This window comes from Oncorhynchus mykiss, chromosome 16 (assembly GCF_057628025.1).
Source record: "Oncorhynchus mykiss isolate SJ-2025 chromosome 16, ASM5762802v1, whole genome shotgun sequence".
NCBI lineage: Eukaryota > Metazoa > Chordata > Actinopteri > Salmoniformes > Salmonidae > Oncorhynchus > Oncorhynchus mykiss.
This window is the reverse complement of record NC_143037.1, coordinates 47,166,448-47,190,985: the sequence shown is the minus strand read 5'-3', so window position 1 is coordinate 47,190,985 and position 24,538 is coordinate 47,166,448. Positions and strand designations below refer to the sequence as shown.

At 41.9% G+C, this 24,538-nt stretch overlaps 1 protein-coding gene across 1 annotated transcript; it reads right to left on the bottom strand.

The window, feature by feature from the left end:
* Positions 1-5,300: 5,300 nt before the first annotated feature.
* Positions 5,301-24,491, bottom strand: LOC100136105 (complement receptor-like). The gene is given in 11 exon segments (NM_001124404.1): positions 5,301-6,882; positions 7,610-7,655; positions 9,590-9,631; positions 10,222-10,260; positions 14,417-14,593; positions 22,008-22,190; positions 22,284-22,357; positions 22,624-22,723; positions 22,990-23,178; positions 23,309-23,508; positions 24,335-24,491. Coding segments are annotated over 10 exon segments (954 nt in total). The 5' UTR covers positions 23,388-23,508; positions 24,335-24,491; the 3' UTR covers positions 5,301-6,857.
* Between the last annotated feature and the right edge of the window lie 47 nt (positions 24,492-24,538).

The window sequence follows — 24,538 nt, the reverse complement described above, 5'->3', positions numbered from 1 at the left end:
AAAGAAAAAGATAAAAGGAAGTTGTGTTGGGGCGTGCAGTCGGCTCGGGCTGGTTTAATAAAGAATCTTTATACTTCATTTGTAAGAGTTGTTCATTTGTTAAGCTATTGGTTAAAGGTGCAACACAATATTGGTTAGTTAATTATCATTGATCTAGTTCGGTCTTAACACTTAAACATAATGATATCTTACCTAGTTTTGGCATTTTTGCTTACTTTATGTTCTAAATAGAGACTGTGAAAGGGCCATGGGTCATATTTAGATTGTGTAGAAATGCAGGAAATGAGCTTCACATGCCCCCAAAACTGGGAGGTACCCCAGACCCACCCAAGTTACGTCCCCCTCACTTCTTAAACCAAAGTTGCGCCCCTGAAAATATCCATCTACTCTCATACCATTTGTTGATCACACATTCTCAACCGAAGCTCTCAGATGGGCAGCATGTACCAGACAGCACAAAGAAGCGGGGGAAATATTATTAGCGGTATTTTGACATCCATAAGTGAGAGAAGTGCTTTGATAAAGCAACCTATGGATTACAGAATAAAGTTAGGAATTTTCATGCGAGACAGGAGTCAGGAATGTGTGTTTCAGTGAGATTGGGACTGAATAGGAAAATAGCCTATAGGGTCCAGGACAGGAGAAAATATAATTTCCCCTCATGCCTCTCGGAATTGTGAACAGATCATGGCTGTGACAGCGATGCCTATGTAATGAATTGGGCATAGGCCTATCAAATTGGTAACTGTCTGAAGACACAATGAAAGCTCAAAGAGGCACACATTATTTTACAGGTTATAGTGGTTTTCTCTAGGGTTAATTAACTGCATTCAAATCGCAATGTTAATTGTAAGTGTGCTTTGAATTTATGCTGTGTATTTTTGCATTAGTGTGACTAAAAAAAGGTTGTAATTTCCTAGGTCTTATCAACAACAATAAAAAAATACAAAAACAAGTTTCTATTGAATAAATTAAGGTAGGTCCCCCGTTTCATTCCTATCAGGAATCATGGTACGACCCAAGTGCAGACTGTGAAGTAACCATGTTTATTGTAACCACGGGCAGGCGAACGACAGGTCAAGGCAGGCAGGGGTTGATAATCCAGAGCAGAGGCCAAGGTACAGGACGGCAGGCAGGGTCAGACAGGGTCAGGACAAGTAAAAGTTTTTAAAAAAACAGGAGGACGAGAAAAAGAGAGACTAGGGAAAAACAAGAGCTGAGACAAAACGCAGGTAGGCTTGAACAAACAAGACGAACTGGCAACCGACAGACAAGAAATCACATGTATAAATACACAGGGGATAATGGACGACACCTGGAGGAGGATGGAGACAAGCACAAAGACGGGTGAAACAGATCAGGTCGTGACAGTTCTGTTTGGTTTTTAAATGGTAAACGGTTTCCGTTGCGAGACGTATTGAATACACCCCAGAATGTCCAAAAAAACCTCTTGTTTTTGTTGAAAAACATTTTCTGTTTTGAGTAAACAGTTTATTACAAAACACCCCAGCTAGGAACCAACCAGATCAAGTCAGTAGTGAACCTGGGTGTATTCCTACTACACCGGCTCTGACACTCGTCGGATGTGGCAGGGCTTGAAAATTGTTACGGATTACAAAAGGAAACCCAGCCACGAGCTGCCCAGTGACGTGAGCCTACCAGACGAGCTAAATGCCTTTTATGCTCACTTCGAGGCAAGCAAAACTGAAGCATGCATGAGAGCACCAGCAGTTCCGGATGACTGTGTGATCATGCTCTCTGAAGCCGATGTGAGCAAGACCTTTAAACAGGTCAACATTCACAAAGCCGCGGGCCAGACGGATTATCAGGATGTGTACTCAAAGCATGCGCAGACCAACTGGCAAGTATCTTGACTAACATTTTCAACCTCTCACTGACCGAGTCTGTAATACCTACATGTTTCAAGCAGACCACCACAGTCCCTGTGCCCAAGGAAGCGAAGGTAACCTACCTAAATGATTACCGCACCGTAGCACTCAGGTCGGTAGCCATGAAGTGCTTTGAAAGGCTGGTCATGGCTTACATCAACACCATCATCCTGGAAAACCTAGACCCACTCCAATTCACATACCACCCCAACAGATCCACAGACGGCGCAATCGCACTCCACACTGCCCTTTCCCACCTGGACAAAAGGAACACCTATGTGAGAATGCAGTTGACTACAGCTCAGCGTTCAACACCATAGTGCCCTCAAAGCTCATCACTAAGCTAAGGACATTGGGACTAAACACCTCCCTCTGCAACTGGATCCTGGACTTCCTGACGGGCCGCCCCCAGCTGGTAAGGGTAGGCAACAACATATCTGCCACGCTGATCCTTAACACGTGGGCCCCTCAGGGGTGCGTGCTTAGTCCCCTCCTGTACTCCCTGTTCACCCACAACTGCGTGGCCAAACACGACTCCAACACCATCATTAAGTTTACTGATGGCAACGGTGGTAGGCCTAATTCACCAACAACTTTGAGACAGCCTATAGGGAGGTCAGAGAGCTGGCAGTGTGGTGCCAGGACTATAAACTCTCCCTCAATGTGAGCAAGACAGAGGAGCTGATCGTGGACTACAGGAAAATGCGGCCCGAACACGACCCCATTGACATCGACGGGGCTATAGTGGAGCAGGTCGAGAGTTTCAAGTTCCTTGGTGTCCACATCACCAGCAAACTACCATGGTCCAAACACATCAAGACAGTTGTGAAGAGGGCATGACAACACCTTTTTCCCCTCAGGAGACTGAAAAGATTTGTTATGGGTCCCCAGATCCTCAAATAGTTCTACAGCTGCACCATCGAGAGCATCCTGACCGGTTGCATCACTGCCTGGTATGGAAACTGCTCGGCATCTGACCCCAGTACATTACTGGGGCCAAGCTTCCTGCCGTACAGGGCCTATATACTAGGCGGTGTCAGAGGAAGGCCCAAAAAATGGTCAAAGACTCCAGTCATAGACTGTTCTCTCTGCTACCGCACGGCAAAAGGTACCAGAGCGCCAAGTCTTGGACCAAAAGTCTTCTTAACAACTTATACCCTCAAGCCATAAGACTGCTGAACAATTAATCAAATGGCCACAGGACTATTTACATTGACACCCCTCCATTTAGTTTTCACTGCTGCTACGCGCCGTCTATTATCTATACATAGTCGCTTTACCCATACCTACATGTACAAATTACCTCGACTAACCTGTACCCTTGCACATTGACTCGGCACCGGTACCCCCTGTATTTAGCCCTATTTTTGTTATTTTATTGTGTTAATTTTTATTATTTTTTTTACTTTAGTTTATTTAGTAAATATTTTCTTAACTCTTTCTTGAACTGCATTGTTGGTTAAGGGATTGTAAGTAAGCATTTCACGGTAAGGTGAAATGTTGTATTCTACGCATGTGACAAATAACATATGATTTGATTTATTACACCGATTCTGTTGCAAAACATTTCTTAAATGGAAGCCAACGGAACGAAATGGGGAGGGACCTACCTGAATTTGTCAAGGAGACTCATCTTAGTTGAGAAACGGAACATTTGCAACTGTTTGGACTAATGATTACACCCCTGAAGGAGTGGCACGCTGAGCTGGATGGATTGTTTTATTTTTAAATAATCACCACTTTGGTATTTAAAGTATCAGAACCACTCCATGTAAATGTGCTACGTAGAACAATTCTAAGTGTGACTCATGTAGAGTAACTGAGGAAACGGCACACCCTTTCATCATTTCCTGCCACTCCTCCCAGCTCTGACATAATATTTGTCAAAGCTGTAGATATCTGCATATTTTATGCATGGTTTCTAAGCAGTAAGATACTGTAAGTATTCTTGTGTGTTTGTGGTTAACACAATATCATCCCAGCTTCCTCACAAACAGTTCTGCTGTAACCATGTTCTGAAAGTGATGACAGTAAAGACATTCCTTACATGTTTTACCAACTTTATGGACACATATCTGATCTCTTAATATACAGTAATCTATCACATATCATGATGGAAAACTTTTATGAGGTTATTAGTTTAAAGGAGGCTACAACCGGAAGTAGTTTGTCATTTCTGGACAAGATCTGAAAGGTTTGGCTCTCCATTATGTTGAGTGTCTACAGTGAAAAGTGACTCTCACGCTGTGCAACATTGTCTCATTGTATGACAGAGTTCCTGGGAGGGATAGAATAACAATCACCATGAGATTATAAATGGATCATGAAATCATTTTGTCAAACAACTCAGTATTCTCCCCTTCTAACAAACATTTGTGCCACAATGGAATCTTTTATTTATTACAACATACAGACGTTTATTTTTGAGCTCTCAACTCCATTTATGTTAAGCTTCTTTTTTCCTGTCTCCAACCAAAATCAATAGACAAGACTTGTTCTATACAGGGCAATCACAGGAAGAACACACATGAATTCCTGACAAACGCAATGAAAGTCACCGGACTCATTAAGCAACATTTGTTTATTGCATGATATCATTCACTTCCTCTTTTACTGTCACACTAGATCGGGTTTAGATTATTAGTACACACAAGAATAGGCCTACAGTAAGTCAGTATTCAGACCCCTTCACTTTTTCAACATTTTGTTACCTTAGTCTTATTCTAAACTGGATTAAATAAATTAAAAAGTCCTGCGCAATCTGCACACAATACCCCATAAATGACAAAGCGCAAAAAGTTTAGAAATGTTTGCAAATTTATTTTAAAAATTAATGAGTTAGTTGTACATACATTGTTTGTGTGTTCGTGAAACACATACAGTTGGCTCCTAAATAATGATGCATCTGGTACTATCGTCTTAATGTTTAAAGGGATACGTCAGGATTTTGGCAATGTAGCCCTTCACCTTCTTCCCCAGGGTCATATGAACTTGTGGATACCATGTGTGTTTCTGCGTGCAGTTTGGAGGTAGTTGCTAACTAGCGTTAGCGCAATGACTGGAAGTCTATGGTAACTGTTAGTAGATACCATGAACTTCGTCATTGCGAAAATGCTGATTAGCATTGGCTTTCGAAACTACCTCAAACATCCTTAATACAGATTTGTTTTTCTCATGAGCTCATCACTCTAAATGAAAAGGGCAGATCATTTCCAAAATCCTTAAGTATTCCTTTAAATTACATCAGAGGCCCAGAGCAGTTTCGGCAAGATAACAGACCCATCTGAGATGTGTACATATTAGGTAAAGAACCAAGGACTGCCATGACCCAAACACAGTATACTGTAACAGTAACTATGGATACTAGTTCAGTATCAAAAGTAATCAATGGACAGACAAATGACACCGGTTCATGTTTAAATGAGCGCTGTTTAATTGATTGGTAAATCAAAACGTGAAGAAAAAAAACATTCATAATTGGCTGACCACAACTTACTATCTTAAGTGGTTCCACACTGACAATAAAACTGGTAATAGACAGATGTAAAGTAGAGCATTTAGAGTCAGTGGTGAGAGCTACATTATACTTAAACACACATTAACACTTCATTTTATTCATTAAAAGTGCTCCTGTTAGATAGTCGTCTTAGATATAATGAAACAACCTTTTGGAACATGTATTTTCATTCCATTTTGAAAACATGCTGTTTTACATTTAACACTGCTCTGTTTATTTAGTAGGGTACATTGATCAGAATAAATTAAAGTCAAACCTACTTTTATATTCACCTAACATTGTGCTCTACTAAATAACAACATGGGTTCATATGAAGCAAACACTTGATTAGATCCCATGAAACATTTTCCATTGATAAGGCAAAGTAAAGAATCTAACACTAACAAATAAACGGATTCATTTTAGCCTTCTATATTAGTGAGAGCTGCAGGCTTCCTCCTAGAACACCATGGCCCAGTGGTCTTATTGCAAGAGACTTTGCATTTACTGAAGGCAGCAATTCAGCTGTCAGGTATGGTGCATGTTAAATTAGAAGTGGTTGAATAGCAGATCTCCAATACATTTGCTCAATATGCTTCAGCCAGTTGCCATAATGAATCTCACACATTCAATGTAACACATTCAAGAACAGTTTACAGGGGGAAAAGTCTCAAACATGATTCATCTCTGGAAATAAGACATAGGAACATTACAGGCATTTATTTCCCCTTTATATTAAAACAAAATGTCTTCACTTTAAAAAAAAATATACATCTTTCCTTGGCTTATCTACAGTAGAACAATACAAAATAGGCTATAAGTTCAAATAAAGATTCCAAAGCTGGATCATGAGCCAGAGCTAAACCCACTCAAAAGTATACTCTGGTGTTTCAAGCATGGTCTCCTTGTAAAACCAAGCTTTTCGAATTCACATCACAATACTTGTCTAAGGCCAATGACTAGAGCTAAACTTGGTGAAAGCAATTGATTCACATTGAACCATCTTTGCTCTTGAGCTCCAGGATATGAGTGTTTCAACACACCTGCAACCTGCTCTAGCAAACCAATCATGTTGACCTTCGGTGGCATGACTTATATTAAGACGTTGCGTCAAACACATTCCCCTATGTATTTATTTTGTCTTAGTTAAAATACATGAGCATTTTAACTAAGGTGGTTGGCAATGAGAAAGCAGGCTCAGAATAAGAAATTTATTTGTGAAGTACACTGGAAACATTAATAGTTATTGAATAATCAGGTTAGGTCACTCATTAAGCACAAGCTTCCAAATTGGAATGAACCAATTCATTCTTCATCGTGAGGTTTCTAAAACATCACATGATCGAGCTTCCTTTGAAAGGAAATGAACCCGGTGTTTGGGAGGGGCTGGTGCATTCATAAGCAGGAGGGTAGTGTATTAAATCACAGCAGCCTGTTCACTTTGACTCCCTTATCAACGAAGCAAGAGGAAACTAAGGCAAGTAAGACGACCTGGCACTGAAAAATAAATACCAAAAATGCAGTTAGAAAAATCACAAAAATACATTTCAAATTTTTTTCTACACCTGTCCTGCTAAAAGAATGAACATAAACATGATACATTTGTCTTCAGAGTTAGTGGGCACATTTCCTAAGTAGCCAAATCGATAGCTGTAACCCAAAAGTTGAGCAATGTATTTCATGACTGCATTTCTGGATGACCAGGAGGCCAAACCTAGCCTGGAACCCAGACCTTTTTTGTGCTAACAATCCACTCCTTGCCATGTGTCATGGCAAACTGTTTGTTATATGACAGAGTGGTAAGGGGTGGAATGTTAGCAAAACAAGTCTGGATCCCAGGCTAGGCCAAACCCATTGCCCCAACAATCTGTCACCCTTGCCCGACACGTGAGTGGCAACACGTCTGGACATCATCAATGACACCCACCAACCAGTTTAATGTTTAAGAACACTAGAAGATTTGACAAAAGGGCCATTGCGTTTACTTTGCAGCTTCACTACTGTGGCTGGTGTGTGTATATTGATGTTAAACACCAGAAAGCTTTGCAAATATAAAGCATGCAGCATTTAGCTGAAGCAGCATAGGTGGCAATAACAGCAGCAAAAACCCAAAAGAACACATGAAACTGAACAACAGCTGTTTTAGTGAGCGCAAAGAAAAGAGGGAGGAGCCATGACAGGAAACAAGCCTTGATTAGATGTTAATGAAATGAGAATGACTTACCGTGCTTTATATTTGTAGACTATAAATCCTATAACACAAACAAAACCTGCAAAGAAAAAAGGAGAAGTTTGAATCCATGAGGTATTATTTAGGTAATTCTTACTTGGCATAGAGTTTAAAACATCAACATTCCTTCTCCTTACTGTGAACAACATTAATAAAAAATAATGGGATGTCAACAGAAAGGGGTATTGTTATAGGTTTGTATACCAGTAACAATAGAAAAGTATTACAAATAACTTTGTCTGTCCTGCAAGAAAAGGCTTGAACAGAATACTACCTAGGTAATAAAAATACACTTAGAAAAAAAAGAAACGTTCCTTTCTCAGGACCCTGTCTTTCAAAGATCATTTGTAAAAATCCAAATAACTTCAGATCATCATTGTAAAGGGTTTAAACACTGTTTCCCTTGCTTGTTCAATGACCCATAAACAATTAATGAGCATGCACCTGTGGAACGATCGTTAAGACACTAACAGCTTACAGACGGTAGGCAATTAAGGTCTCAGTTATGAAAACTTAGGACACTAAAGAGGCCTTTCTACTGACTCTGAAAAACACCAAAAGAAAGGTGCCCAGGGTCCCTGCGTGAACGTGCCTTAGGCATGCTGCAAGGAGGCATGAGGACTGCAGATGTGGCCAGGGAAATAAATTGCAATGTCCATACTGTGAGACGCATAAGACAGCGCTACAGAGAGACAGGACGGACAGCTGATTGTCCTCGCAGTGGCAGACCACGTGTAACAACACCTGCACAGGATCGGTACATCCGAACATCACACCTGCGGGACAGGTACAGGATGGCAACAACAACTGCCAGAGTAACACCAGGAATGCGCAATCCTTCCATCAGTGCTCAGACTGTCAGCAATAGACCGAGAGAGGCTGGACTGAGGGCTTGTAGGCCTGTTGTCTGGTGAGGACCCGCCTTACATCACCGGCAACAACGTCACCTATGGGCACAAACCCACCGTCGCTGGACCAGACAGGACTGGCAAAAAGTGATCTTCACTGACAAGTTGCGGTTTTGTCTCACCAGGGGTGATGGTCGAATTCGCATTTATCATCGAAGGAATGAGCGTTACACCGAGGCCTGTACTCTGGAGCGGGATCGATTTGAAGGTGGAGGGTCCGTTGTGGTCTAGGGCGGTGTGTCACAGCATCATCGGACTGAGCTTGTTGTCATTGTAGGCAATCAACACTGTGCGTTACAGGGAAGACATCCTCCTTTCTCATATGGTACCCTTCCTGTAGGCTCATCCTGACATGACGCTCCAGCATGACAATGCCACCAGCCATACTGCTTGTTCTGTGTCTGATTTCCTGCAAGACAGGAATGTCAGTGTTCTGCCATGGCCAGCGAGGACCCCAGATCTCAATACAATCGAGCACGTCTGGGACCTGTTGGACCGGAGGGTGAGGGTTAGGGCCATTCCCCCCAGAAATGTCCGGGAACTTGCAGGTGCCTTGGTGGAAGAGTGGGGTAACATCTCACTGCAAGAACTGGCAAATCTAGTGCAGTCCATGAGGAGGAGATGCACTGCAGTACTTAAAGCAGCTGGTGGCTACACCAGATACTGACTGTTACTTTTGATTTTGATCCCCCCCTTTGTTCAGGGACACATTATTCAATTTCTGTTAGTCACATGTCTGTGGAACTTGTTAAGTTTATGTCTCAGTTGTTGAATCTTTTATTGTTCATACACATATTTACACATGTTAAGTTTGCTGAAAATAAACTCAGTTGACAGTGAGAGGACGTTTCTTTTTTTGCTGAGTATGTTAAAAAAATAAATTATTGGTACAGCAACATTGTTGCATGATGACTAGATTTGAAAACGTTCAACATAAAACCAAACAAATACTGCTTATCCCGTTCGTCTTTATAAGATGGAATATAGTACAATTCTTGTTTTATTTAACAGGTCACCATGTTGGACGGTTACTGTCATTATCCACACAAATTCTATAGCAACTTACCAAGTCCACCTAGAACACCCCCTACTATTTTCCATGTGTGGTCTGTAAGAGAAACAAACGAGGGAAGGAATATGCCATCATGAATTTGCAGTAATAATTAAATCATCACTTAATAGCCTAAATAATGCTTGAACCATCAAAGAGATCATATACAACACCAATAGATAGCTACTGGGAGACAGCTTACTGTTGTAACAACATATACACGGAGTGTAATTCATATTGAGTTGCCGCCCAATTGAGTTGCCGCACCAATGCTTCCCGCAGTTGTGTCAAGTTGGCTGGATGTCCTTTGGGTGGTGGACCATTTTTGATACATACTAAACTATTGAGCATGTAAAACCCAGCAGCATTGCAGTTCTTGACACAAACCGGTGCGCCTGGCACCATTCCCCGTTCAAAAGGCACCTACATTTTTTTGTCGTGCCTATTCACCTTCTGAATGGCACACACACAATCCATGTCTCAATTGTCTCAAGGCTTAAAAATCCTTCTTCAACCCGTCTCCTCCCCTTCATCTACACTGATTGAATTAACAAGACTTAACAAGTGATATCAATAAGGGATCATAGCTTTCACCTGGCCAGTCTATGTCATGGAAAGAGCATGTAAAACATCAATAGGTAGCTTACTGTTGGCCGCTGGGGGACTAGTGGGACCAGGTGCACCATCTGTTGTCAAAAGAGGTGATATTAGGGTTCACACACACACACTTAACACCAACAATTACAGCTTACTGAAGTTTGATAAATCAAATAAATTAAAAAGAATTAGATGTTAGAGGCATGGCATGCACAAACTAGTGTTCAATTTCAACACAGCCAATACTTTCTGTGTTCGAGGTAGTCTATGTGAAACATAACTCAAGGTAGGGTTCAGCCCTATGTGAATACAGATTGACTACTTGATAGGTACATTGGTACATTGTTACATACTGTATATTCAGATCACAAATCAATCCTTTGTCGTATCAGGAGAAGGAGAAAAGCCACCATAAACTACCACTTGTTGGCAGCCTGGTTCAATTTGAATCTATAATTCAAGTGTCAATTCAAGTTGAGACAAGAATATATCTTTGGACACAAATAAGTAGGGGAATTTAGCGAGGATAATAGGCTGTGTACTTCACAGTACCAATGACGATTCTCCACCTCAGCCAGACTGACATGCAACTTTGTGTGGAGGTAATTTGAAAGCCTCACCACAAACACACCACTGGCTTATTCTATTACCATAAAGGATCAAAGGTTAGGCTAATTAAGTCAGTTGAGGTGTTAGTAGGGCTGTGACGGTCCTGTAGCCAAATGACTGCAGGTCACTAATAACCATTCAAAATGTTATTGGGAAACACATTATCGCCTAGTAAGGGGCTTTGGTTTTGTCAAAAGGGCTACAAAGTAATGCAATACAATTAAGCCGGTACTTATTTTTGTCTAGTCTGTCACAACACTTTCCCGTTGTGATCCCTCAAATGCTTTAGTCAGCCAGTGTGGTCTGAGGAGTAGAATGGTCTTGGACAAGATGGCTAATCATTCACAAATAAAGTGTTACTCAGCAGACCCTCAATGGAAGGTAAGCAGCTCACTAGACCATGGGAATGTTTGAATGGATCAAAAGGTCGAATTTGAACACCATTTTGTTTTAAATAGTAACCAACTTTGCTACTAAAAGCATTAGGGCTGTTCAGAGAAAAAAAAAAAAAAAAAAACCTTGGTCTGTTCTTTCAACCATTGATTTTAAAACATGTATTTTTCCATATATAACCACACCTTGTGTTTTAATAAAATCAACTATGCATTGAGATTTTCTGATGCTTTAAACTAGAGGTCGACCGGTTAATCGGAATGGCCGATTAATCACGGCCAATTTCAAGTTCTCATAACAAAATCGGTAATCTGCATTTTTGGACACCGATTATGGCCGATTACATTGCACTCCACGAGGAGACTTCGTGGCAGGCAACTAACTACCTGTTATGCAATTGCAGCAAGGAACCAAGGTAAGGTGCAAGCTAGCATAAAATGTATATTATAAAAAAGAAATCAATCTTAACATAATCACTAGTTAAACTAGTAATATTGTGTAGTTATCTAGCTTGTCCTGCGTTGCATATAATCAATGCGGTGCCTGTTAATTTATCATTGAATCACAGCCTACTTGGCCAAATGGGTGATTTAACAAGCGCATTCGCGAAAAAAAACACTGTCGTTGCACCAATGTGTACCTAACCATAAACATCAATGCCTTTCTTAAAATCATCACCCAAGTATATATTTTTAAACCTGCATATTTTGTTAATATTGCCAGCTAACATGAATCTCTTTTAACTAGGGAAATTGTGTCACTTCTCTTGCGTTCTGTGCAAGCCGAGTCAGGGTATATGCAGCAGTTTGGGCCGGCTGGCTCGTTGTGAACTGTGTGAAGACCATGTCTTCCTAACAAAGACCGTAATTAATTTGCCAGAATTTTACACAATTATGACATAACATTGAAGGTTGTGCAATGTAACAGCAATATTTAGACTTATGGATGCCATCTGATCACTGAAAGAAAAAACATTTTGTTTTAGAAATTATAGTTTCCGGATTTGACCATATAAATGACCTAAGGCTCGTATTTCTGTGTGTTATTATATTATAATTATGTCTATGATTTGATATTTGATAGAGCAGTCTGACTGAGCGGTGGTAGGCAGCAGCAGGCTCCTAAGCATTCTTTCAAACAGCACTTTCATGCATTTGCCAGCAGCTCTTCACTGTGCTTTAAGCATTGCGCTGTTTATGACTATCAACTCCCGAGATTAGGCTTGCAATAAATACTATAGTGCCTATAAAAACATCCAAAAGTCAAAAGGTATATGAAATACAAATGGTACAGAGAGAAATTGTCCTATAATAACTACAACCTAAAACTTCGTACCTGGGAATATTGAAGACTCAGGTTAAAAAGGAACCACCAGCTTTCATATGTTCTGAGCAAGGAACTTAAACGTTAGCTTTTTTACATGGCACATATTGCACTTTTACTTTCTTCTCCAACACTTTGTTTTTGCATTATTTAAACCAAATTTAACATGTTTCATCATTTATTTGAGACCAAATTGATTTTATTGATGTATTATTTTAAGTTAAAGCGTTCATTCAATATTGCTGTAATTGTCATTATTACAAATATATATATTTTAAAAAAAATACATACATATACATACATACATACATACATACATACATACATACATATACACACACACATACATATACACACACACATACATATACACACACACAACAAATATTTATTAATTATAATTTTTTTGTATTTTTTTATTTGGCCGATTAATCGGTATCAGCTTTTTTTTGGTCCTCCCAATAATTGGTATTGAAAAATCATAAATCGGTCGACCTCTACTTTAAACTCACGGTGATGAAAAAACACAAATGACTTAAGAGTGAGCCAGAGATCAAGATAACCATAAGGGAAAAAAGGTAACCTGTCCGACCATCCTCCTTTCCACTCCTACTGACATTCAGAAATTCTGCAGTTACTCTCCTGAAGTTGCCAGTAATAGGCTACACGAGGAGTCTGCAAACTTTCACATGTGGAATTCCAATTTATTTGACCATTTCTACTGATCTGCGTGCCAAGTTATTGTTTTCATATGCACTATTTGCGTGGTACAGTTTAATTTAATTTATAATAACGTCTTCGTATCTCAATCTTTGTCATGTTATTAAACAAAATTCTATCCAAATGAAAATTCTACAACCCTAAAAAGTAACATCTATTGCCAACTACGTAAAAGCATTGCATTCTGCCGGTAGAAAATATCCTGATGAAAAATAAATATCCTATAAATTACAGGCTAAGCATGGCCAGTCTGCAACAAACTTGAAACATTGTATCAACTATTAACTTGGGTCCAGACTGACATTGTATAAAATATTTTGGGCCCCTCAAGAGTTTGCTGCACCAGTGAGCTCAGGACAGACACAGCTCTAGGGAATTTGCGCAAGGGATAAAAATGATTCAGGTAGGCCTATTTTATGAAATTTCCACTGGATCAGAGCATACATTTTCCCCTTTCACGCTAAGTGGTTCTCGAAAGGGAGAGAGCTGGAAAGATATTTAAAATGCATTGAGGAACTATTGTCATGCTCAATGGATGTAAAAACATACTTTGTTTTCTTGCTGTTTGAGGTGAAGAGAGAGTGCGCATTCTGGAGGGAGACGTGCATTGTGCAGCCACACTCCCCTTCTTGGACTGTGCCATCCCTGCGGCCTCCGCAATGGATTTGCCTCGGCCTCCGCAATAGATTCGTTCACTGAGATGGTCGTGAATAAGACCGGTGTCGTGTGCCGTATAAATAAATACATTTATTTTACTGCTCGACTAAATTTTAAAAAATAATCTTGGTCGACCAACAGCCCATTATTGACCAGACAATCAACCAGTCAAATAATTGGGGTCAGCCCTAAAAAAAACATGCAGGTGAGTAGCAAGGAATGGACTAGAAGGAAATAATAGATGGAAATCAAAATGACCAAATCCAAACTAATGCATACTGGGAAAATAATTACCTGAGGTTGCTATGCACAGCCATGCATATGGTGAAAAATAATGATTAGCATGAAGACTAGGCCTACCACACATACTATTTTGTGTTATCAAAATAGTCTCAACATGTTTACATAAGATAGGGTCAATTCAGAAAGTCAGTTTGCTGACATATTTGTCTTCTGGTCCTAAACACCAAATGACGCACAAAATGTCTAAGTTCAAATATAGGTTAAAGTGTGTTAAATAACAAACACCGAAACAAGTCTTACCTTTGCATGTGGGAATAGAAGCTGACCAGCCTTCTATTTCACATGTCAGACTGGCCTCTCCAATCATCTTATATCCATCGTTGCACTTATACGTCACAAAAGACTTGTGCTTGTAGGGGGGCAGACGACCTTCAATCCTAACGCCATTCTCAACAACAGGAGCAGGACATGAAACCACTGCAGATGTAAACAAAGAGCAATTTCGTTAGCTACTGTTGTGAACAAGGTGGGCCCAAGTCTCTCATTAGTTTTAGGCTATTTGAAGGCAATATCACAATTTTGCTATAGACACTTATTTATGAATTCTGGAACTTGGCCTTCAAAAATAAGCTAGAGTTTTTGTTTTACTCTTCGTCTGAGCTTAATGTTGCATCATGGTTTTTAGAGTAGGCCAACAGTACACATAAACCATGTTTTAGACTGCTCTATTGTTAAGGGAATTTTTATCAATGATGACTAATTATGTATACATTTCAATCAGGACTGACTAATCCGAATACTATTATGTTACTATACATGTACTAATCAGAATACTAAATGTTACTGTATATGTATGAGTTTTCATTCTTGATCCCAGTACTGAAAATAATGTGTGTGTGTGAACGTGGGCAAAAGTTAGAACAATGACGGTCTGTTCCTTGGTACAAATGAATGAACTATCTCCAGACTGTCTAGAATGCTTATCTACACTGACTGACCTTGGCTCTAGGCGAGGAGGGAAGGCTTGAGAGCTATAGGGCCTTTCTACCAGTGTCAAGAAGAGACGGAACATTTAGAAAACGCTGACGTCATTTTCAGTTTATAACCTGTGGTAAAATGTGTATGAACTCAGTACTCTTGATTAAAGGCTGTTACTTGACTTAAGACTGGGGCTCTGTCCATTCCTATAAAATAAGGTCTTACAAATCCTTCTGAATTGACTGAGTGTTTAATTTAATTGGGTATTAAAACAGAGGAATTAAATTCCTTCAACATCTATTAGCCTGTGTTGTATGTTAATACAACGGGTGGGTCTAATCCTGAATGGATAAAACTACATTCCGGCCTGTGTATTTCACAAGATACCACCTGCTAATCTATTTACTATGTTCCATCGCACTGTGCAATCCACTGTCTCATCAACCCTGCCAGGAAATGTATAACTAATGGCGCGGAAGGAGATGGCTGCCGTTTTAAGATCCCGTAACCAATTGTGCATGTTTTTGCGTTATTTGTAAGTTATTTTGTTGATGATGTTTCTGCCACCGTGTCTTATGACCGAAAAGAGCTTCAAGATATCAGGACAGTGATTACTCACCCCGTACTGGGGGAATACTTTTCTTCAATTTACTTCAGACGCCAGACAAGGCCCTCATCCCTGTAATTCGCAGGAGAAAGAGACAGAGGTATCGTGGACGAAGATCCGGGTGCCTTGTTAGGATCCGTCGCCGAAAGGGTATTCTACCTTTACCATCGTTCCTATTAGACAACGTGCAATCAATCGATAATAAAATAGAGACAAACTACGATCACGTATATCCTACCAACGGGACATTAAAAACTGTAATATCTTACGTTTCACCGAGTTGTGGCTGAACGACGACATTAATATACATACAGCTGGTGGGTTTGAAGCTTTTTCAGGAGGATAGAACAGCGGCCTCTGATAAGACAAGGGGTGGCGGTCCATGTATATTTGTAAACAACAGCTGATGCACGAAATCTAAGGAAGTCTCAAGGGTTTGCTCGCCTGAGGTAGAGTCTCTCATAAGCTGTAGACCACACTATTTGCCAAGAGAGTTTGTGTATTTATCAAAGCTGTCTAAATACCACCGCAAACCAATACTGGCACTAAGACCGCACTGAATGAGCTATACACAGCCATTAGCAAACAGGAAAACACTCATCCAGGGAAGGCGCTCCTAGTGGCCGGGGACTTCAATGCAGGGAAACTTAAATCCATTTTACCTAATTTCTAATCAGCATGTTAAATGTGTAACCAGAGGAATGAATGAATGAATGAATGAATATATATATATATATATATATATATATATATATATATATATATATATACATACATATACACACACATACATACATATATAGACCACCTTTACTCCACACACAGAAGCGTACAAGCTCTCCCTCGCCCTCCATTTGGCGGGGGATATCTGACCAAAATTCTATCCTTCTGATTCCTGCTTACAAACAAAAACTAAAGCAGAAAGCACCAGTGACTCAGTCAATAAGGAAGTGGTCAGATGAAGCAGATGCTAAGCTACAGGACTGTTTTGATAGCACAGACTGGAATATGTTCCGGAATTCTTCTGATGGCATTGGGGAGGACACCATATCAGTCACTGGCTTCATCAATAAGTGCATCGATGATGTCATCCCCACAGTGACAGTACGTACATACCCCAACCAGAAGCCATGGATTACAGGCAACATCCGTACTGAATTAAGCGCGAGCATGCGCTGACCAACTGGCAAGTTGCTCCCGAATGGTGCAGTGGCCTAAGGCACTGCATCCCAGTGCTTGAGACGTCACTACAGACACCCTGGTTTGAATCCAGGCTGTATCACAACCGGCCGTGATTGAGATAGGGCGGCGCCTAACTTGCCCAGCGTTGTCCGGGTTTGGCCAGTGTAGGCCGTCATTGTAACTAAAAATTTGTTCCTAACCGACTTGCCTAGTTAAATAAATAAGTGTCCTAACTGACATATTCAACCTATCCCTGACAGAGTCTGTAATACCAACATGTTTCAAGCTGACCACCATAGTCCCTGTGCCCAAGAACACTAAGAACTTGCATAAATGACTACCAACCCATAGCACTCACATCTGTAGCCATGAAGTGCTCTGAAAAGGCTGATCATGTCTCACATCAACAATATCCCAGAAACCCACTCCAATTGGCATACCGCCCCAGCAGATCCACAGACAACGCAATCTCTATTGCACTCCACACTGCCCTTTCCCACCTGGACAAAAGGAACACCTATGTGAGAATGCTATTCATTGACTACAGCTCAGCATTCAGACCCATAGTGCCCTCAAAGCTCATCTCTAAGCTAAGGACCTGGGACTAAACACCTCCCTCCGCAACTGGATCCCGGACTTCCTGACAGGCCTCCCCCAGGTGGTAAGGGTAGGTAACACCACATCCGCCATGCTGATCCTCAACACAGGGCCCCTCAGGGGTGCGCGCTCAGTCCCCTCCGTACTCCCTGTTCACTCATGACTGCATGGCCAGGCATGACTCCAACACCATCGTCAAGTTTGCTGATGGCGCCGACAGAGATGGCCGCCTCGCTTCATGTTCCTAGGAAACTATGCAGTTTTTTGTTTTTTACGTGTTATTTCTTACATTAGTACCCCAGGTCATCTTAGGTTTCATTACATACAGTCGAGAAGAACTACTGAATATAAGATCAGCGTCAACTCACCATCAGTACAACCAAGAATATGATTTTCGCGAAGCGGATCCTGTGTTCTGCCTTTCAACCAGGACAACGGAATGGATCCCAGCCGGCGACCCCAAAAAAATGAGGCGGTCTTCAGGTCAGACTCCGGAGACGGGCACATCGTGCACCACTCCCTAGCATTCTTCTCGCCAATGTCCAGTCTCTTGACAACAAGGTTGATGAAATCCGAGCAAGGGTAGCATTCCAGAGGGACATCAGAGACTATAACGTTCTTTGCTTCACGGAAACATGGCTCACTGGAGAGACGCTATCGGAGGCGGTGCAGCCAGCGGGTTTCTCCACGCATCGCACCGATAGAAACAAACATCTTTCTGGTAAGAAGAGGGGCGGGGGCGTATGCCTTATGGCTAACGAGACGTGGTGTGATCACAGAAACATACAGGAACTCAAATCCTTTTGTTCACCTGATTTAGAATTCCTCACAATCAAATGTCGACCGCATTATCTACCAAGAGAATTCTCTTCGATTATAATCACAGCCGTATATATTCCCCCTCAAGCAGACACATCGATGGCTCTGAACAAACTTTATTTGACTCTTTGCAAACTGGAATCCATACATCCTGAGGCTGCATTCATTCTAGCTGGGGATTTTAACAAGGCTAATCTGAAAACAAGACTCCCTAAATTGTATCAACATATCGATTGCGCAACCAGGGCTGGAAAAACCTTGGATCATTGTTATTCTAACTTCCGCGACACATATAAGGCACTGCCCCGCCCTCCTTTCGGAAAAGCTGACCACTACTCCATTTTGCTGATCCCTGCCTACAGACAGAAACTAAAACAAGAAGCTCCCACGCTGAGGTCTGTCCAACGCTGGTCCGACCAAGCTGATTCCACACTCCAAGACTGCTTCCATCACGTGGACTGGGATATGTTTCGTATTGCGTCAGATAACAACATTGACGAATACGCTGATTCGGTGTGCGAGTTCATTAGAACATGCGTTGAAGATGTCGTTCCCATAGCAACGATTAAAACATTCCCTAACCAGAAACCGTGGATTGATGGCAGCATTCGCGTGAAACTGAAAGCGCGAACCACTGCTTTTAATCAGGGCAAGGTGACTGGTAACATGACCGAATACAAACAGTGCAGCTATTCCCTCCGCAAGGCTATCAAACAAGCTAAGCGTCAGTATAGAGACAAAGTAGAATCTCAATTCAACGGCTCAGACACAAGAGGTATGTGGCAGGGTCTACAGTCAATCACGGACTACAAGAAGAAAACCAGCCCAGTCACGGACCAGGATGTCTTGCTCCCAGGCAGACTAAATAACTTTTTTGCCCGCTTTGAGGACAATACAGTGCCACTGACACGGCCTGCAACGAAAACATGCGGACTCTCCTTCACTGCAGCCGAGGTGAGTAAAACATTTAAACGTGTTAACCCTCGCAAGGCTGCAGGCCCAGACGGCATCCCCAGCCGCGCCCTCAGAGCATGCGCAGACCAGCTGGCCGATGTGTTTACGGACATATTCAATCAATCCCTATACCAGTCTGCTGTTCCCACATGCTTCAAGAGGGCCACTATTGTTCCTGTTCCCAAGAACGCTAAGGTAACTGAGCTAAACGACTACCGCCCCGTAGCACTCACTTCCGTCATCATGAAGTGCTTTGAGAGACCATATCACCTCCACCCTACCCGACACCCTAGACCCACTCCAATTTGCTTACCGCCCAAATAGGTCCACAGACGATGCAATCTCAACCACACTGCTCTAACCCATCTGGACAAGAGGAATACCTATGTGAGAATGCTGTTCATCGACTACAGCTCGGCATTCAACACCATAGTACCCTCCAAGCTCGTCATTAAGCTCGAGACCCTGGGTCTCGACCCCGCCCTGTGCAACTGGGTACTGGACTTCCTGACGGGCCGCCCCCAGGTGGTGAGAGTAGGCAACAACATCTCCACCCCGCTGATCCTCAACACTGGGGCCCCACAAGGGTGCGTTCTGAGCCCTCTCCTGTACTCCCTGTTCACCCACGACTGCGTGGCCACGCACGCCTCCAACTCAATCATCAAGTTTGCGGACGACACAACAGTGGTAGGCTTGATTACCAACAACGACGAGACGGCCTACAGGGAGGAGGTGAGGGCCCTCGGAGTGTGGTGTCAGGAAAATAACCTCACACTCAACGTCAACAAAACTAAGGAGATGATTGTGGACTTCAGGAAACAGCAGAGGGAACACCCCCCTATCCACATCGATGGAACAGTAGTGGAGAGGGTAGTAAGTTAAGTTCCTCGGCATACACATCACAGACAAACTGAATTGGTCCACTCACACAGACAGCATCGTGAAGAAGGCGCAGCAGCGCCTCTTCAACCTCAGGAGGCTGAAGAAATTTGGCTTGTCACCAAAAGCACTCACAAACTTCTACAGATGCACAATCGAGAGCATCCTGGCGGGCTGTATCACCGCCTGGTACGGCAACTGCTCCGCCCACAACCGTAAGGCTCTCCAGAGGGTAGTGAGGTCTGCACAACACATCACCGGGGGCAAATTACTGCCCTCCAGGACACCTACACCATCCGATGTTACAGGAAGGCCATAAAGATCATCAAGGACAACAACCACCCGAGCCACTGCCTGTTCACCCCGCTATCATCCAGAAGGCGAGGTCAGTCCAGGTGCATCAAAGCTGGGACCGAGAGACTGAAAAACAGCTTCTATCTCAAGGCCATCAGACTGTTAAACAGCCACCACTAACATTGAGTGGCTGCTACCAACACACTGACCCTGACACTGACTCAACTCCAGCCACTTTAATAATGGGAATTGATGGGAAATGATGTAAAATATATCACTAGCCACTTTAAACAATGCTACCTAATATAATGTTTACATACCCTACATTATTCATCTCATATGTATACGTATATACTGTACTCTATATCATCTACTGCATCCTTATGTAATACATGTATCACTAGCCACTTTAACTATGCCACTTTGTTTACATACTCATCTCATATGTATATACTATACTCGATACCATCTACTGTATCTTGCCTATGCTGCTCTGTACCATCACTCATCCATATATCTTTATGTACATATTCTTTATCCCCCGTGTATAAGACAGTAGTTTTGGAATTGTTAGTTAGATTACTTGTTGGTTATTACTGCATTGTCGGAACTAGAAGCACAAGCATTTCGCTACACTCGCATTAACATCTGCTAACCATGTGTATGTGACAAATAAAATTTGATTTGACAACCACGATGAGACAGCCTATAGGGAGAAGGTCAGAGACCTGGCTGTGTGGTGCCAGGACAACAACCTCTCCCTCAACGTGATCAAGACCAAGGAGATGATTGTGGACTACAGGAAAAGGAGGACCATGCACGCCCCCATTCTCATCAACGGGGCTGCAGTGGAGCAGGTTGAGAGCTTCAAGTTCCTTGGTGTCCACATCACCAACAAACTAACAGGTTCCAAGCACACAAAGACAGTCGTGAAGAGGACTAAATAAAGCTAACTAGAAAACAGCTTAAACAAATGCAAATGCAGCTACTTTGCTGTTATTCTGGCTGCACTTTGACGTGACTAAGTTAGCCGTAGTTGGCTAGCAAGCAAGCAAGCAAGGGATAAGACCATTGCCAGCCAGTATGGCATTTAGAACTAACAACTGGGTCGCGTCCATAGACACAGAACAAAAGACTGAATGACTGGTTTGCGTATCTAGCAATCCTACATTTGTGTCAGGAATATGTCTTGTGGAAGGATGACATAGTATGAAGAAATGAATCAAAATAACGGTTTTTATTTTTTTTATATGTCAATCACTATTTGAATATGTTGGTAACTCGTTGTATAAAAGTGATAATGTCCTCGACGCCGGTGTTTGGAGGATATATTGGCACGGTTTGCCGGCACTCGACGAAAACGAACAACATTCGTGCCAATACATTCTTCAAACACCGGCTTCTCGGGCATTATCACTTAAATGTCTCACGCACATCTCCGCTTATGTTATTTCTTTGTATCAGGCTAGATAGTGATATTTTTGTAATTAAGAAAAATATGTTCAGATGAGGTCATCTGGACCCTGACATTGCTCATGATTGTGTGGTAGAAGGGGGGAAAAAGGCAAGCTTTCAACGTACTTTTACACTCCGGTGGAGCTGGCTGGAATTCTCCTTCCTTTTCACAGACTATGGATTTAGTTCCAACCAGAGTGAATTCCTTCTCACAGCTATATTCCACAACACTTCTATAGTGGTACACGTCATCAGGTGGGATAACAAGTCCACCGTTGACAATGGTGGGGGGCTTTCCACACTTCACCACTGCAGAGTAGAACACAACAGCAGTTATGAACAGTTTTGATCTTGGCACAAGCATAGAACTGTTTAAGATATTGTTATTTTGACTTGACTAACCTTCACATACAGGAACTCTGCCATCCCAGCCTTCGACCATACAGTTCCTTACACCGCTGCCCACAAGCATATAGCTGAAAAAGATTACACAATATGAGACAGTATTTGGACCATTGGTTTTGGGATAGCAAGGGGTTACAACATACTGTTCACTGATCATGATATCATAAGCTTTACAAACATTTCCTTTAGCTTTTAGGGACAAAAAGTATTAGGCCTGCAAATTGTGAACTTTGTGAAACATGACATGTTAAAGTACTCAGTTGAGCCCTATTAAAGAATGAGAGTGTGCACGCACAAGAGAGAGCGAGAGAGGGGAGGCAAATAGCCTTGCACTGACCCAGTGTCACAGGTAACAGCAGCTCTGGCACCGAACAGAATGCCTTCATCGAGAATATAGTTGCCATTCATCACTTCTCCTGGGTGGCCACATGACTTTCCTGAAAACCATGAAGAAAACTAGTCACTCATGTACAGAGGAAATATAGGCTAGCTTGGAATATACTTGTTTTGTGCAAACATGCCACTCCATGTCATATGCCAAACATATTGGCATATGACATGGAGTGTCAAGGAGTGGAATTTTTTGCACAAAACAAGTCTGGATTCCAGGCTAGGCTTAGGCTAGTATTTCACTGAGTTTTATGGATGGGCAATGAATATATCAACTTTTTACCACAACAATAAATACAATTATTGGAATTACTTGTGCATGTCAGTGTCACTGTACTCCACACGCCAGCAGTACAGGTGACTGATCGAGACCCTCCTGCACGGGCATATCCAATTTCACACTCAAAACTTGCGATTGTTCCCTCTCCAAATGTCTCTTTGGTGATGAAGGCTTCTGTCAAAACCATGTTGGGCTTTCCTATGGGTTTGGAGCATTCTTGAGCTGAAAGATGTGGAAGAAAGAGTTCATGTTAATGACCAAGGCAGCCAAATGCAGGAGTCAAAACCTTTAAACCATAGACTGTAGACAGGGTGAGTTGCATAGAAATATAACTGATTCTAGTTGACCCTACCTTGAACAGGAAGAACCATGAAGGCAAGTTGTACCATCCCTATTATCAAGGACCAACAGACGTATTTAGAAGGCAGCATGACGTCTTCTTTTCCCGTAACAAGCAGCAACACACGATTTCCTGGATTGGTTTGTTTGTTCGAGTAAAGTTCCCCACCTAAACGGATGATCTTCTCGCAATATCCACTTTTCGTAATCAGACTGTGTTGACATGGAAAGAGACACCATTATGTTAATGTTAGCCGGGGGTGGGTATAATTTCTGGAACGTTCCAACAGGAATCCGTTCCAAAAACGTCGTAAATAACAAGGTTGCCAACAAACAACGCATACAAAGTTGTATAGCGGCAGTGTAAAATACCAGGTAGAGAGCGGGCAATTTTGTTGAGTTTTTCACTCACCACGTTTATTCCGAAAAATGTCTGTCCTCACTCTGGTAGCCTATGGACAAACAATAATAAGCTACGTGGTGAGTTGATGCCTATTCGGCAGCTAGTTAGCTAGGTGAATTGATCATGCTACTTTGTATGCGTTTGTTGGCATCTTTGTTATTCACGAAGATTTTGGAACAGTTTCCTGTTGGAACGTTCCACATTATACCCACCCGTTAGCTGGCACTGGGTGGAACCTGCGAGATATCTAGCCTGGCTAATTAGCTAACGTTAACTGGATCAGTTAACTACCGTGTTTGCGTACATGGCACTGTCTATAACAAATAAGTCATAATGCCAAATAGACCGTTGTTTGTAGGATATTGGCACGGGTGTTAAGACCTGAGAAGAAGTCTATACAAATCTCCTCAGATGAAAACTCAATGTTAGTTTAAAATAAAATGTGAGATAATGTCTAGATGCTTTTTATAGTGGAGAACAAGTTTAGAATTTGCCTGGCAGGGTTGATGATGAGGCATTTTAACGTGGAAAAGACACCGTCTGGAATGCGCTTTTAACCAAACAGCATTCAGGATTAGACCCACCCGTTGTATAATATCCAATAATTATCAGCTATGGTATTTGGAAAAGTCTTACCTTTATTGTTCAAAGTCTGTATGCTTTCTTCAAAATCCAACTGTCAGTCTGTCTAGCAGTAGCAAATGTACGTTTGTGTTGCGCATTTTCTTCTTCTTTGGTGAGGTTTAACGACGGTTGGCATCCAATATGTTGCATTAACGCCACGGACTGGAGTAAAAATCCTTTATACTTTGCTCTACAACAACGGAAAAGGGGGGGAAT